Below are 16,611 nucleotides of genomic sequence, written 5' to 3' on the forward strand. Positions count from 1 at the left end.
GCAAAAATGTTCTGGAGTTAGATAATAGTGATTAATACACAGCTTTGTAAATACTCTAGAAATTGCTGAATTGTATAGTTAAAATGGGTAAACTTATGGTATATGAACTATATACCAAGAAAGCTGTTATTTAAAAAAAAAAAAATTCCTCCCCTGGATTCCAATAGGTATTTGGCCTCTGTATTATAGGTTGTTATTAAATTTGAAAAATGCCTGCCGCATGAGTTGAGTTTTATTTGGAAGAATTATTTTGATTTGGCTTTCAGCCTGTAATCAGAATCTTGAGATGCCATAATTTGCAGAGCAAATACTTTATTTATACTGGGAAAAACAAGGGATTGGGTTAATAGGCTCCTTACCATTTTAAGGGAATAAAAAGAATGGTTTGTATAGCAAGTAATCTCCAGGGAGAAAAACATTGTTTTTCTGTTTGTTTTCTGGTACTTTACTTACTATCCTAGAGGCTGAGTGTGTTTGTAATAAGCATCACTAAGCAATAAGTATGCATGTAAGTATAGGAACTATTAATATTTCAGTTTGGGAAGAGTTGTTTTAGGAATTAGCATTCCTTTTTAGTTTGATTTTGGGAATTCTTGGTGATTAAAAAATGTTTTAAAATCTTCAGCACAATTCACAATTGCAGAAACATGGAACCAGCCCAAATGCCTATCAGTCAACAAGTGGATAAAGAAACTGTGGTGTATATATATGATGGATTACTACTGAGCTATAAAAAGGAATGATTAATGGCATTTGCTGCTACCTGGATGAGACTGGAGACTATTATTCTAAGTGAAGTAACTCAGGAATGGAAAACCAAACATTGTATGTTCTCACTCATAAGTGGGAGCTAAGCTATGAGGATGCGAAGGCACAAGAATGACACAGTGGACTTTGGGGACATGGGGGAAAGGATGGGAAGGGGGTGAGGGATAAAAGCCTACAAATAGGGTGCTGTGTATACTGCTTGGGTGATAGGTGCATGAAAATCTCACAAGTCACCACTAAGGAACTTATCCATGTAGGCCAGGTGCGGTGGCTCACGCCTGTAATCCCAGCATTTTGGGAGGCCGAGGCGGGTAGATCACCTGAGGTCAGGAGTTGAAGACCAGCCTGGCCAACATGGTGAAACTCTGTCTCTACTAAAAATACAAAACTTAGCCAGATGTGGTGGTGGGTGCCTGTAATCCCAGCTACTAGAGAAGCTGAGGCAGGAGACTCGCTTGAACCCAGGAGGCGAAGGTTGCAGTGAGCCAAGATCATGCCACTGCACTCCAGCTTGAGCGACAGAGTAAGACCTTGTCTCAAAAAAAAAAAAAAAAAAGAAGAACTTACCCATGTAACCAAACACCACCTGTTCTCCAATAACCTATGGAAATAAAAAAATAAAATGTTCATTTTATCTAAGTTTACCCATATACGCTAAGAATTAAAGAAAGATTCAGTTTGGATTAGATCCAAGGTGAGTTCAGGTTCTGCTCACTTCTCAAATATTACAAGTTTATTACTTTCCCTGAGATGACCGCAAATCATCTATAAATACTTGCTTTTCTACTTTCTGCCATTTTCTCTTCCACTGTGACCATTAAGTGGTAGAATGCCTTGTCCACTGTCCTAAGAAGGTCAAAGATGAACCCATTCTTAAAGATTATCACCGGGTAACCAAAACATGGGGGTGAATTTTAGGGAATTTCCAGCCTTGTTGTCAGGTTAGAAGTTTCCAGCCTTGTGTGGTTCTCTGCTGTGGAAGAAGTTGCTGCTGTTGATCATTTATTTTCTGGGTGAGAATCCTGTCACCACTTGCTCATTTCCCCCTAGAGGATGGCCCCACTGCCTTCATGCTGCTTCCTTTGGTAGTGTCTTTGTTCTTGGCTGTTTTAATTTTCCTCTGAATCATTTTTCTTCTTTTATTCTTTGTTCTATTTTTCCTTTCTTCTAGTCACCTGAGCAGGATTATACTTAACTCAAGGACACGTTTAAGGCAGTTTGATGGTATGGGCTCTAGAGCAAGTCTCCATGTATTGGCTCTGCATCTTTGGTCAAGATACTTAGTTTTACCAAGCCTCAGTTTCTTCATCTGTAATATGGGCTAGTGATAATGTCAACCTGGAGGACTTACTGAGATCAAGTGAGAAGATCTATTTTAAGCACTTACCCAACATTTATAGACCACTTAATTTGTGCTTTTTGAAGGAGACCGCAATTAGTTCTACAGCTTCTGTTAATAGCAGAGCAATGTAAAGGTACCTGTCACCTTATGCTGCAGTTTCTTCACCTGTAAATTGAAGATAATTTTACAGGTTACTACAGCTTGAGGTTACTATGAGAACTAAATGAGATAATACATGCAAAGCACTTAAAACCATACCTAGCATATGGAAAGCTCTCAATCAATGCCAGCTATTATTATTATTATTATGTTATTCCTGTACTGTTATTGGGAAAAATTAAAAGGATATGTGACCACAGCATGCGATTGATTCATCCTGGTTTGGTTAAGCCCTATCCTGAGGTTGATTTCCATGGCTAGCAACTTGACTGCCCTTCTCTTGCTCTTTCAGCTGCGCAGTTGGACAGCATTGGCTTCAGCATAATCAGGAAATGCATCCATGCTGTGGAAACCAGAGGTAAAGTAGTTTAACAGATGGCATTGTTCTCATAGAAGGTCACGCATCTGGTGAGGAGTCAGACCTGCTACCTGCTGTTTCCTGACTTTAAGTGACTCATTAGCTCCCCAAGTGCCATTGTCAGTGGATTTCCACAAGTCTTGTTGGTCTCAAGCAGGAGGTCCTAACTGATTTTGTGTCACCAACTTCTTTGGCTGATCAGAAGAATGTGTTAAATATCTAAAATACATATGATTATAGAAACCAGTTACTGAAATTCGATTTTTAGAATATTAAAAAACACAGGGTATCATGATATATGTGTTTCTTTGTTAACACTTTATAAGTGATAGTGGTGGGTCTGATAACTGACATAATTTGGGAGCAGTGATATTTCAAGATATCCATAATAATTGTAATGTGTTATGAAAATATCTGTGATTTCTGACCAAGTTGCAGGTACCGCTAATGCTCCTGTGATTTGTTGCTTACATCCATAAAGGAAGGAAATGCTTAATGTCAGTTATAGGTTAGTGAAGATAAAGATGTAATTGTTTTCCTGTCTAAGTTCACAGACACCCTAAATTTTCTCTGGCAGACATCTTGGGGTCTGTGAACCCAAGATGCTCTGGGGAGCTAGTCCCTGGGGACCACCCAGGTAGAGAAAAGGGGTCAGGCCCATGTTCACACTGATCTTTCCCAGGTCTGTGGGAGCAGGACATTAAGATCAAGGAGGCTGGTTCATCCTGATGGTCTCCATCCCTTCTTCAGAGACAGCCACAGAGGAGATTCCTCAGTCCCAGCAGTTTGAAGCTTTGAGTTTGCTGGTCTGTTGTACCGCTGAGAAAAGCTATTAACCATCTTTCCACTGGATTTGATTTGAACCGTTGTCAGAGATGTGAATCTTATTTACTCACAGCCTCTCAGCCTACCAGCCCTTTTTAAGTAGTGGAAAGAAATTCTCTCTTTTAAAGCAGGATTCATAACTTGCCAGTTGAGAAATACACACTTTTTTTTTCATAAGGACTGTGAGGCATTAAGTAGAGGGAAGAGAGAGAATTTAAAAACCTACCCTTATGTATACTGTCAAAAGATATTTTTTCCAAAACAGTTGTAATGTATGGAAACATTTTTTAAAATGTTCAGTTATTTCCCCTGTACCTCTCTTAAATAAAGAATTAAGGCATCTTGTGAAGGTATGTAAGATATATCCAGAGAATATAAAGTAGAAGTAGGTGACATTTCTGGGAATTGGTCTTGAGGAAATAAGGATATGGGCCAGATTGAGCCATAAGGATGTTTACACTGTGGTGATGTTAAGGTACAAAATCAGAAACGGGCCAAATGTCTCAAAAATGGGTTAAATCAACAATGGTACATCTGTGTAGTAAAAAACTGTGAATCACTGACAATGCAATGGAAATACATTTTTTGACATACGGTCTTTTTTTTTTTTTTTTTTTTTTTTGAGACAGAGTCTCTTTCTGTCCCCAGGCTGGAGTGCAGTAATGCAATCTCGGTTCACTGCAACCTCCGACTCCCTGTTTCAAGGGATTCTTCTGCCTCAGCCTCCTGAGTAGCTGGGATTACGGGCACACACCACCACGTCCAGCTAATTTTTGTATTTTTAATAGAGACGGGGTTTCACCATATTGGCCAGGATGGTCTCGATCTCCTGACCTTGTGATCCACCCACCTCGGTCTCCCAAAGTGCTGGGATTACAGACATACGGCATTTTAAAAATTATTTATAATACATGAAAAATGCAAGTTACAAAGCAGCTGCTCAGTATGAGCCCGTTCTGGGAGCAGTGGGGAGAGGAGTGGTCATATTGCACAGGTTTCATTGTGTTCTCAGTGGCTGTCTGCTGATTTTTACTGTTTCCGTTTGACTCATCTATTTACCTCAACTGTAGTTTCTAAGTTTTTTTGAAATGTTCATTACTAAGGTAATTTTTCTTTTTTCTTTTTCTTTGGGGGGGACAGAGTCTTGCTCTGTTGCTTAGGCTGGAGTGCAGTGGCTCAATCTCTACTCACTGCAACCTTGGCCTCACAGGTTCAAGCGATTCTCCTACCTCAGCCTCCTGAGTAACTGGCATTACAGGCGTCTGCCACCATGCCCAGCTAATTTTTGTACTTTTAGTAGAGATGGTTTTACCACATTGGCCAGGCTGGTCTTCAACTCCTGACCTCAAGTGATCTGCCCACCTTGGCCTCCCAAAGTGCTGGGATTACAGGCATGAGCCACTGTGCACGGTCTAATTTTCAACAGGAGTTTTATTTTTTTTTTTTAATTTAAAAGAAAAGACCGAGAATAAAATGTACAGAGTTTAAAGGTAGAGGCACAAAAATGGAGCCAAAAGCGAGTCTAAAAAAAAAAATCTCTTTCCCCAGTAAAGTTCATATACTTGCTTGAGCTGGGCCACCTATTCGTCTCTCAGTCTTCAGCAGCCAAAATCAAGAGAGAAACCTAATCATTTAAAACTGTTCACAGAGTCTGTAGTAAATGCAAACTGGTAGCTCAGGAGGACAACTTTTTCTGATGTAAAACTACAAAATAAATACAATAAGTAGGAGAAGAAGAGGTGTACAAGTTCCTCTTCCCCCTCTAAAATGAAAATGGAAATGATGTATTTTAACTTCTACGAAAGTCTTCATTGAGCACAAAGAAGAAATAAGGACAGTATGAGTTAGGTGCCATTTTAGCGTAAATAGTTGAAAAAAGTGGGTATCTCCCGATTGCAGTGTGTGTATGTGCATACGTATTTATGGTGATCAGAGATGAACAGACTTCCCATACTCTCTGGGATTTGACAATTGTCCAGTGGGAGGTGGGATTGTGTAAAGTCCCGGGAAAGCACAAGGATAGAGGAAGTAGAGACACTTAAGACTTTTCAAGCCCACAAGCTGACATGTTACTGAATCAAGTTTCTGCCACTGAGTAACTTGGGACCCATCACTTAGTTTTTGAAGTTTTTGACCAGGGACTCCTAGTCCGTGAATCTTGCAGAATGATGTACATGATTTTACAGGTCCTTTTTCGCTGTAAAATTCTATCATTCCAGACCACTTCTTTTATTCATTAGTTCCATGTCTACATAGGTCTTGTTGAAAGTACTGCAGAATTGGTCCTTTCCTGAGTTTCTTTTGGAAGATTGTGTTTTGGCCCCCAAGTATTTTATACTGGCCTTGATGGAGTATAAACTCGTGTTTTGTTTATTATCATGTACCATATACTGATCCAGGGGCTGAGGATATAATGGTGAACAGGACACAATTACTGTTTACATTCTATTGAGAATGTAACAGAAAAAACAAGTAAAGAATCAAATAACAAAGATAATTTCAGATTTTGTTAACTGCTATAAAGAAAGAAAACAGGGTAAGGGAATGACCAGTAATGTTGATTGTGGGTTGCATTAGATTGAAGCGGTTTGCATTTAAGCTGAGATCTGAATGATGAAAAGCTCTGGGAGAAGAGCAGTCCAGGTAGAGGAAACAGCTGGAGCAAAGGCTATGAGGTGGGGCCATGAGCTTGGCATGTTGAGGTGACAGGAAGGCCAGTGTGTGGAGCAGAATGCATGTGGTCAATGATGCAATCAGAGGTAGTCAGTGCTCGATAGTATAGGCCTTATAGGCCATTGTAAGTAGTTTTGATTATGGTCTAAGTGCAATGGGAAGCTATTGGAGGGTTTTAAGAGAAGAGGTGGTATGAACTAATTTGCACTTTAGACAGTTCACTTTGGCTGCTGGTTGAAGAATGGACATCAGAGGAACAAAATAGGAAGCTGGAGCTCTATTACTTGAGAGGGGTCAGATATGATGGGCTTGGAACTAATAGGAGAAAAATCATTTCAAGTCACCTGGTCTAAATTGCCTTCTTTTGTAAATGGTACAGTGGTGATCTAATCCATGTATTTAAATGAACAGAAACACTGCAGTGGATTAGTTTTTGATTTTTTGTTTAGATGTTTAATTTAAAAGTAAACCCTTACTAGTCTAATTGTACAGTTCCTTGGGTTGAAATAAAGGTGGTCTTTTTTGATAAAGAATATTTGTATTATAAATGAATGGATCTTCTAATTTCTCAGTCTTGGCTAACATTCCTTAAAATTAAAAACATTCTCACACCTCTGTATTTTCATTTTATATGTAAAAATAGATTATAAAGTGTCTTTTTCTGTTGTATGAATTTTTAATGTCATTTTTGGCATTTTAATTTTAAAAATTGGTTAAATATGACATATTTAAAAGTGTACATTTTGCATCTTTTAGAACTCTTCAGATGCTGCCTTTGGCAAGAGAAAGGAAAGCTTCTTTCGCCTCTGATGACTGAACTAACATGAGGGCTGAAGTGTGCAGCACATCCGTGAAATCCTAGACAGCTGTACCAAATCCCACTCCTTTGCTAAGAGCTGAGCTGAGTGACAGGGGACTTTAATTAGAGCAGCTTTTAGGAGGACTGAGAAAATGAAAAAAAAAAAAAAAGTGCATTTGGCTGGATTGGCCTGACTTGTGTTCTGACGTGCCTCTAATTAAATCATCACTGTTTCTTTCCTCAGGGATCAACGAGCAAGGGCTGTATCGAATTGTGGGGGTCAACTCCAGAGTGCAGAAGTTGCTGAGTGTCCTGATGGGTGAGTGCCGCAGTGGCTCTGCTAGGCAGGTCCCTGGATGGGGGGCCCACTCTGAAAAGTCACCAGGTCTGTGAGTAGATACAGCCTGTGGCAAAGGAATCGGGGTGTCCGTGAGCTGTCACCTAGAAGTCATCTGCCCCATCGGTCAGTTGTCATGGCTTCAGACACTGCTGGGAAAGGTTCTGAGTAGGACTGGACAAAATAAAAAATGCCAGGGCCCAGACACCACACCCTCTCTGTCTGTAGGCTCAGTGCTCTGGTCCAAGTGGCACTCGGTCACTCAGGTGACCACCACACCCTACTCTGTCTTTAATAGCTTATGACTCCCTCCGTTCTCTTTTGGGACAGGTATTTAGTGGGACACACCCAATGCCCAAGGAAAGGCATCATTCTGGGCTCCAGAGGACCTCAGAGTTCATGTTCCTGATACTGAGCTGGTGTCATGTAACTCTCAGATAAAAAGTATATAACCAGATAAATCTTCTGATCCTCTTTGCTTCTAGATTTCAACTGAATACCTCTCACTTGAGCAGCAGACCCTCCTTTGCCACTGGCTGATATAAATACAAAGCACTGTCTCCAAATGTGCAGTATTTGAATCAAAAGCCCATGAGTCCATGAGCCAAATTTGCTTAGGCTGCAGATTTCCTGTATTTTTAGATATGAGTGCAGCCAGCCTCCATGAGTCACATGGACCTAAATGGCAAACAGATCAGGTTTCACAGAGGCTGTTATTCCTCCCCATGGAAGCCCTGCCTTGTAGAGAGGGACTATCACTTGGGGTACGCGGCTCAGTGTTTTGGACAGGGACAGTTCTTGTGTTAGTATTTGTAATTTCTTTTGCCATCCCACTTTCTGAAAATAGCTTTCTTGTGTAAAGAAATCTCTTCTCTCATGTTGGCCAGAATGACTGTCTTCACCTCTTTTTGAGAGAGTCATTCACTTCTTGTAGCCAAAACCCTATTGTATTGCTAGTTAGAGTGAGATCTGTTGTTTAAAACTATGATTATTTGCGAGGTACTCTAGCAACGAGTATCTGGGTTTTTTTTGGTTAAGATTTGAAATATGGTTAGTTTTTGTTAAAATTAAACTTTTCATTTTGAGATAATTGTAGATTTACATTCGGTTGTAAGAAATAATATAGAGATCCTGTGTACCACTTACTCGGTCTCCTCTAAAGGTAACATCTTGCAAAACACAATTTTAATATCACAACCAAAATATTGGCATTAATTTAGTCAAGATGCAGAACACTTCCATCACTAAAAGGATTCCTTGTGATGTTGTACAAGCACATACCTCACTTCCCGCCTTGCACCCTGTGTCTAACCCCTGGCGATCAGCAATCTGTTCTCTATTTCTATAATTTTGTCATTTCAAGATTATTATTTAAATGGAATTATACAATACAGAACCTTTGGGGATTGGCATTGTTTTTCAATCAGTGTAATTTTCTCAAGATTTATTTTTGCTGTTCCATGTATTAATAGTTCTTTTTTATTGCTGAGTAATATTCCATTGTATGGATATGGATGTACTGCACTTTGTCGAACCATTCATTTATTGAAGGGCACCTGAGTTGTTTCCAGTTTGGGGCAATTATGATAAAGCTTCTATAAATTTTCATATATAGTTTCTGTGTGAGCATATATTTGTTCCTCTGGGATAAATGTCCGAGTGTGCAAATTGCTGGGTTGTATGGTGATAGGGTCAATTTTTGAGAAATTCTAATATAAGGAAGAATTAAGAGTCTAATAGGTGTCAATCCTTAGTTTTTCATTTCTGACCAGAGCTGCAAACATTTGTGGGGTGTCTGCTGCTTAGAACAGATGTCAGGTGCTAGAGATTAAATTTTAGAAAGAGCTGTTCCTTTTCTGTAAGGAGTCCTGATAGGGTGAAATATGTGTGTATATGAAAGCTGTAATGTAAAGTATGATATTCATGCTTAATCTGTGCTGGGTCTAGAAGATTGAGTAGTGTAGTGAAGGAGAGAGTAGAAGAATAATTCCAATTCATGAAGTATTCTGAACAAAGGGTCTATGGTGGCTACAGCAAAGGGTATTGATTCTATGATTATTATTTTAATATTTCTGAAAGACTTAACTTGAGGCTGGGACAGGAGAGTTTTAAAGCTGAATAGCTAAGGTGGTCTTTTTTGTTGAGGAACTTGAATACTGAGCCAAGGTGTTTGGGGTTTTTTCTATAGGAAGTAAGAAACTATTAAAAGTTCTCAATAGTGGGATTATATCCATTATGATGCTTTTGCACACAAAAGTGTCAAGAAGACAATTCAGAATAGTTTACAAGGAAAAAAAAAAGCATCTATTTGCCCACATAACTGGTAAATCCAAGACAGAAGCATGGCAGAGTCAAGGATGCCAATGATGTCTTTACTTTTGCTAGATCCTTTGCCCCTTCCTTCTTCTGGCTTCTCATGTTCTCTGACCTCTTCTGGGCTTGGTGTGGCTTTGTTCTCTGTGGGAGTGTCCCAGACAGGTTCAGCCTCTGCAGTCTTTGGAGCCTGTGGTCACTGAGAAGAAAGTGCCTTTCTTGACCATGTTGGCAGAAGGCTCCAGCAAGGACTTTGCTTGGTCAGTATGGGGCCATTCACATGATTCGTTTCTCAATCTCAGACCAGTCACATGGCCCACGGCAGATGGCCTGGATCCTGTGCGTATGTTGGGGGATGTGGGGGATGGGGTGGACGGTTGGGGTGGGGACGGGGTTAGTCCCTGAAACCCAGTGGACTGAGCAGGATTATTGATAGGAAGATGGAGAAGTGCTTTCCTGAAATAATGGCTGCTGTTAGCTTCTTAAAAAAAGTATATCTAATACAGATGTAACAATATCAGATTCTAGCATTAGGAGCATAATGTTGGCTACAATTTGGAGCATGTGTTTGATTATGGAAAGACATGGAGGAGGAAGTTGGTTGTAATAGATTAGGCAAGGCAAACCCTATCAAAGACTGAACTAAATAGGTGCTCTGAAGTCAGGAAAAAAGGACACACTCATAGTGAGTATACAGAGAGAATCAACAGGACTTTTAACCAACTTGATATGGGGGAACAGAAGGGGCAGAGAGATTTCAAAGATGACAGATTATTATGTAAGATGACACTAATGAAAAGAAATATGACATTTTAGACTGCTTTGCTAATCTAAAAAAGAAGCACTTTAGCTCAGTTGTGTTAAGCAAAAGAGTGGTTATGAAAGGATCTTGTTTTTATCACTTTTCTTAGTGGCCTTCACACAAGATATTTGTCTTGTTCTCTTCCTTGATTTTCCTGGGGATAGAGAAAATAATCATGAACATTTGAGAAATGTCATGAAAAAGTAATAACTAGCAGCTGAAAGTCACGAGGGCAGCTGCCTCTGCCAGGAGGACATTACAGATAGACTGGAATCTAATCTGAGATCCAACCAGAGCTGCAAGATGACCACAGTGTAACATCTAATTGAAAGTTGAGAATGATACCCATGATTCTCCCTACGAGTTAAATAAGTTTGAATCTCTCAATTACGGAATCACCAGGGCTCTAGACCTGAAGGGGGAGCTTCATCTTCTCTTTTGTGAACATGCCCACAACTTCATCAATTCTTGGTACTGGTAGTGTCTGGGCTAGCCAAGAGTATAAAATAAACATGGCACCTGTGCTCCAAAACCTTCCCCTGAGATGGCTGGGCCGAGTGAATCTTTCATTAACTATTTCTTTATTATACATTCATTGGATGCTTATTATGTGCCAGGTACTGTGTACGATTTGGTTTATCTGTCCAAGGCTCTCAAAAGTGGGGTAGTATGTTTTGGTTATTGAAAATATGGCTGGTCAGGCGCGGTGGCTCACGCCTATAATCCCAGCCCTTTGGGAGGCCGAGGCAGGTGGATCACCTGAGGTCAGGAGGTCGAGAGCAGCCAGGCTAACATGGTGAAACCCCATCTCTACTGAAAATACAAAAATTAGGCTGGGTGTGGTGGCTCACACCTGTAATCCCAGCACTTTGGGAGGTCAAGGTGAGCGATCACCTGAAGTCAGGAGTTCGAGACCAGTCTCGCCAAATAGTGAAACCCTTTCTCTACTAAAAATACAAAAAAATTAGTCAGGTGTGGTGGTGCACACCTGTAATCCCAGCTACTCGGGAGGCTGAGGCAGGAGAACTGCTTGAACCTGGGAGGCGGAGGTTGCAGTGAGCCAGGACTGCGCCATTGCACTCCAGCCTGGGCAACAAGAACGAAACTCCATCCCCAAAAATAAAAAATACAAAAATTAGCCGGGTGTGGTGGTGTGCACCTATAGCCCTGCTACTCAGGAGGCTGAGGCAGGAGAATCCCTTGAACCCAGGAAGCGGAGGTTGCAGTGAGCCAAGATCACACCACTGAACTCCAGCCTGAATGACAGAGCAAGACTCAGTCTCAAAAAAAAAGGCTGAGAATTAAGCAAAACCAGAGACTTTTTTTGAATTACTTCGAGTTTATTTTTTTGTACTCTTAATACATTGGAGGACTTTGGGTTGGAAGAGGAATATGAGAGCCAGTGCTTTGAGAATGTCTTCTTTGTACTGATCAGGATTCCTTAAGAAAGCTTGCTAAAATTCCTCATAGCAAGTGCAGTGTGGCTTTGTACTAGTGTCCTACCAAGAGCTACCCTTGATCCCTTCCTCCTAGCAACAGAAGTCATTAGTCTTTAGAGAGTGAAAAGGACTCTCAAAGACTTGCAGATTCCTAGAAATAGAATGCCTTCTGTGTGTCTGGGGGTTTTCCCCCCTGAATATTAAGTAAAGATAAATCTTTCCAAATTTTAGCCCAACTTTTTTATCTATACTATTTAATATATAAATCAGCTATATACTTGTTCAGTGTATGTCTATCTCTCTTCCTGTCTCTCTGTACATATTTTAAATAAATTTTTTCCTGATGAAAAGTTATGAGTGGTCATTGTGAAAATTTAGAGGAATACAAAAAGTAGAAGAAAATAACAGTTCTATATACTAGAGTTAACCTTTATTAACTGTTTTGTCATATGACATCAAAATGTTATATTATTACCTGTTAAATTTAGTATAGTATAGTATACTAAAACAGTATGTTTACAAAATTAAACTCACTGTGCAGATATTACAGGTTTTATTCATGTAACACTATAGAGTGTCTATTGTCACATGTCATTCAAGTTCTTCTAGAGTGTGATTTTCTCAGGCACATATTGCACAGATGCTCTATAACTTTTTAATCAGTCCCCTGTTCTTGGATACATGGGCTAATTGCAATTCTTCATCATTCTAGAAAGCACTCAGGTAAACATCCCCATAGAGGCAGGACAGAGGGTAAACATCCCCATTGAGGCAGCAGAGACTAAGAGCATGCATTTTGAGATTAGACAAGTTACAGTTCCACCGCTTATTTCTTTGACTTAGACAAATGATTCACACTGGTCTAGTCATCTATTTCTGCATCTGTAATAATGGCTCCTGCCTCCATAGTAATGTGAGGATGGAATGAAAAGATGCCTGTGGGTTGCTGAGTCCAGAGCCTTCACATGTTAAATATAAAATGTTAGCTGTTATAATTTTTATATGCATCTCTAATTATTTCCTCAGGACTTATTTTAAGATGTTGAATTGCTGGGTCAAGGTATGTACATGTTTTCAAGGCTCTTAAATGATATTCCCAAGTGTGTAGTTAGCAAAGTCTGAGGGAGACTATGCTACACCCCACATCTTTGCCATGCTGTGTATTACTGTTTTGCATATAAATTATTAACATTTTTAAATGTATCTTTTTAAATTTAATTTTGCATTTCTGTAATTTTGGGTGAGGTTAGACTGTTTACATATTTATTGCTGATTTATACTACTTTTGTTGAATTGCCTATTTGTATTCTTAGCCTATTTTTCTATTGGTATGTTCTTCTTTTTCTGAAAAAAATTCTTTTTGTTTTGTTTTTATTATTATTATTATTCCGCTCTGTTGCCCAGGCTGGAGTGCAGTGGCTAAGTGTTGGCTCACTGCAGTGGCTAAGTGTTGCAGTGAGGTAGGAACCTCCTACCTCCCAGATTCCAGTGATTCTCATGCTTCAGCCTCCTGAGTAGCTGGTATTATAGGTGCATGCCCCCACACCAGGCTAACTTTTGTATCTTTTTAGTAGAGTCAGGGTTTCACCATGTTGGCCAGGCTAGTCTTGGACTCCTGACCTCAAGTGATCCACCCACCTTGGCCTCCCAAAGTGCTGGGATTATAAGGCGTGAGCCACCGCACCTGGCAGTGTGTTCCTCTTTTGATTACAAGACCTTTTTAGATCTATAGACTATATTTTCAATATGTTTTGTAAGATTATTATTTGTCTTAAACTTTATGGTGCATTTGTTTTTGTTGTCTTATGACTATTTTATTGAGATGGGGTCTCACTCTTTCACCCACGCTGGAATGCAGTGGCATTATATTGGCTCACTGCAACCTCCACCTCCTAGGTTCAAGCGATTTTTGTGCCTCCGCTACCTGAGTAGTTGGGACTACAGGTGTGCACCACCATGCCCAGCTATTTTTTGTATTTTTAGTAGAGATGGGGTTTCATCATGTTGCCCAGGCTGGTCTCAAACTCTTAAGCTCAAGGAATCTGCCCACCTTGGCCTCCCAAAGTGCTGGAATTACAGGTGTGAGCCACCGTGACTGGCCTATTTTAAATTTTTATGATGTCCAGTCTGTTATCTTTTTTCTAAACGAATTATGCCATAGAAGACCTTCCCCAGGCCAGGTGCAGTGGCTCACACCTGTAATCCCAGCACTTTGGGAGGCCGAGGAGGGCGGATCACAAGGTCAGGAGTTCGAGACCAGCTTGGCCAACATGGTGAAACCCCATCTCTACTAAAAATACAAAAATTAGCCAGGCGTGGTGGTGCACATCTGTAGTCCCAGCTACTCAGGAGGCTGAGGCAGGAGAATCGCTTGAACGTGGGAGGTGGAGGTTGCAGTGAGCTGAGTCGTGCCATTGCACTCCAGCCTGGGTAACAGAATGAGACTCCGTCTCAAAAGAGAAAAAAAAAAAAAAACCTTACCCAATCTAGAATGACAAAAACCTTAATTTTCCTTAAAATCTGTCATGCAAAGTGGAAACTCTTCTTTTTCCTCTAATACTTATCCACTTGACCAGTATCCATATAATGAGTCATCTTACCCCTTTCCACTACTTTTATATATCACCATGTAATCATTCTTTTATACATATTGGGGGCCACTGAAGGAGTTTTTATACATATTTTTCTAAAGACAAACAAATCTCTTTACTGTATGTTTTTCTGCAATTCTCAATCTTTTAAACACACCAACATTTTTCACCTTTTTAATGCTTAATTTTTCTCCTGATTCTTTATATTCTATCAAAAATTCTCAAACTTGTCCTCCATCTCAGTATTACTCATTTAAAATTGTTGGGTTGATTGTGATTATTATTTTGCTGTTTATAATGCAGATTTTAACTTTTTGTAATGGATTTTCCAATGTCTTTATTATCTTTACTTATTTAACTCCTTTTATTTCTACTTTTCAGGTATAATCTTTATTATTTCAGTCTGCTACTTGTTTTATTTTGTTGTCTTAGTTCCTGGCATCCATATTTTTAGGATTTTACTTATATGACAGAGCTGGTGTTTTCTGAATTATTTTTCAGAGTGCTTTGGTCTCTGTATTTTTTGCCAACAAATATTTTATAGGATTTTTTATCTTCTGTTTAATCAAACCTTTGCTTTTAAGCTCACTGTGGATAGATTCTCCTTGTTCTGCTATTTTCCTGATTCCTGTTAGAATCATTATCTTACCTGATGATTGGAGGGCTATTGTACATAATTTGAGCCAACTTTCTGGTATTCTTAAAGCTTTCCTTTAGTGAACCTATAAGCCTGCATTGATTTTTCCTGGTTTTGGTATTTGGTCATGGTCCTGGGAGAAGCCGGATTTACTCCTGGATAATCTGAAGCATGCTGTGGTTCTTCCCTCGTGACTCTCATGTTTCTTCTACGGCTCTCCTTCTGATTCACTTGCCTTGATATAAGAGGACCCCCCTCCACTTCTGCTCCGTAGTCTGATTTCATTGCCTGGATTATAATCTCATGACAGCTCTGGGTGCCCCAGAAAGTAGCCCCCAAAAGTGTGTTTGCTGGAGTGGGGTTGGGGGGTTGCAGCATGGCCTTTCCCCCACACCCCTGGGTGGCTTGGGCTATGTTTTTGGTGGGCAGAGGGCCACCACCTATCACATTGTTTCCCCAGCTGGATTTTCCTCAGGCCTTCATCTAAGCTTTGCCTAGTGGATATCCTGGTGGCAGGAGAATGTTGACTGAGAGCCTAATTTTCTGTGATGTTAAAAATTTGTGTCCCTTTTTTGTGTGTTTTTACCATGATGATAAAGGACTGCAAATTCAGCATCACTGTTTTTCTCGTCCTGTAACCTTTTTTGTTCTTCTTCTTCTTTTTTTTTTTTAAACCACATTTAAAGCAAACTTAGTAAAACAGAGAACACAATGAAGGTATTATAGAGCAGTACTGTAAAGCACGGAATTATAGTAGCATGCTTCACCCACTTACCGCCGATCCAGCCATGAACTATCCTTCCTTACTCTGGGACCTTGAATGTCTGCATTTCTTTTTTCTATGCCCCTTATTTCCCATACCTTTTCACAGAGTGGCATAAATAAAAGCAATCAATGACTTCTTTCTGAAGAAATCAAAATGCTTTATGATGATTTCTAAGACCTAAAGGCTTACATAGGATTAAGTGGAAACAGCCCAGACTTTGAAGACTGTAGCCTACTGGAGTAGGGGAACCATGAGAAGAGCAAATGTCCAATTTTGTCTACCAGTGAAGGGTAGCAGACAAAAGATGACAGGACCAGAAGATGATAGACTACTTGGATAGAGGATTGATCATTCTGGGAGCTAGCAATACGGCTACTAATCACAATCCTGAGTCCCCAGAGAAGAAACACACAGATGGAAGCTCACCTCCTCCTCTGCTCCAGCCACCATCACCTTTGCCTGTTGGGATGCTTCAGGCAGGCTCTCCTAAGACTGGGTCTTGAGCCAGTAAGAGCTTTTGGATCTCAAAACAGAAGGGACTGTTAGAGATAGGAAATGCACATAAAAAGCTGGCATTAGCAGTTGCCTCTACCTTTTCATGTATATCTGGTTTTTTTTTCTTTGAATTCTTAACATGTGCGTGTATTACTTTCTCACTTAAAGAGAGAAAAAGATTAATTTGCATACACTATAATGTGTTATTAGGAAATTCAAGAGTAACATAGGTAACTTTCCTAATAATTTCCTCCAAAATATCCTTCATTTTGTCTGCAACACAGTAATAGACTAGATGGCCCTTGGG

The 16,611-nt window shown here is 39.9% G+C and overlaps 1 protein-coding gene across 28 annotated transcripts in view; it reads left to right on the plus strand.

The window, feature by feature from the left end:
• The window catches only part of ARHGAP26 (Rho GTPase activating protein 26), a 458,375-nt gene that overhangs the window by 264,180 nt on the left and 177,584 nt on the right, over nt 1–16,611 (plus strand). For 25 of the 28 annotated variants that reach the window (XR_008548285.2, XR_010157341.1, XR_010157342.1 and 22 more), the window contains exons 13-14: nt 2,562–2,627; nt 7,169–7,243. Coding sequence is in view for 19 of the 28 variants with exons in the window: in XM_009449864.4 (XP_009448139.1) it covers nt 2,562–2,627; nt 7,169–7,243 (141 nt within the window). In the remaining 9 variants the exon portion in view is untranslated. The remainder of the gene's footprint in view (nt 1–2,561; nt 2,628–7,168; nt 7,244–16,611) is intronic. The other 3 variants (XM_016953982.2, XM_054685253.2, XM_054685255.1) reach the window with 1 other exon arrangement.

The sequence above is a fragment of the Pan troglodytes genome, chromosome 4, assembly GCF_028858775.2.
Source record: "Pan troglodytes isolate AG18354 chromosome 4, NHGRI_mPanTro3-v2.0_pri, whole genome shotgun sequence".
NCBI classification, from domain to species: Eukaryota; Metazoa; Chordata; class Mammalia; order Primates; family Hominidae; genus Pan; species Pan troglodytes.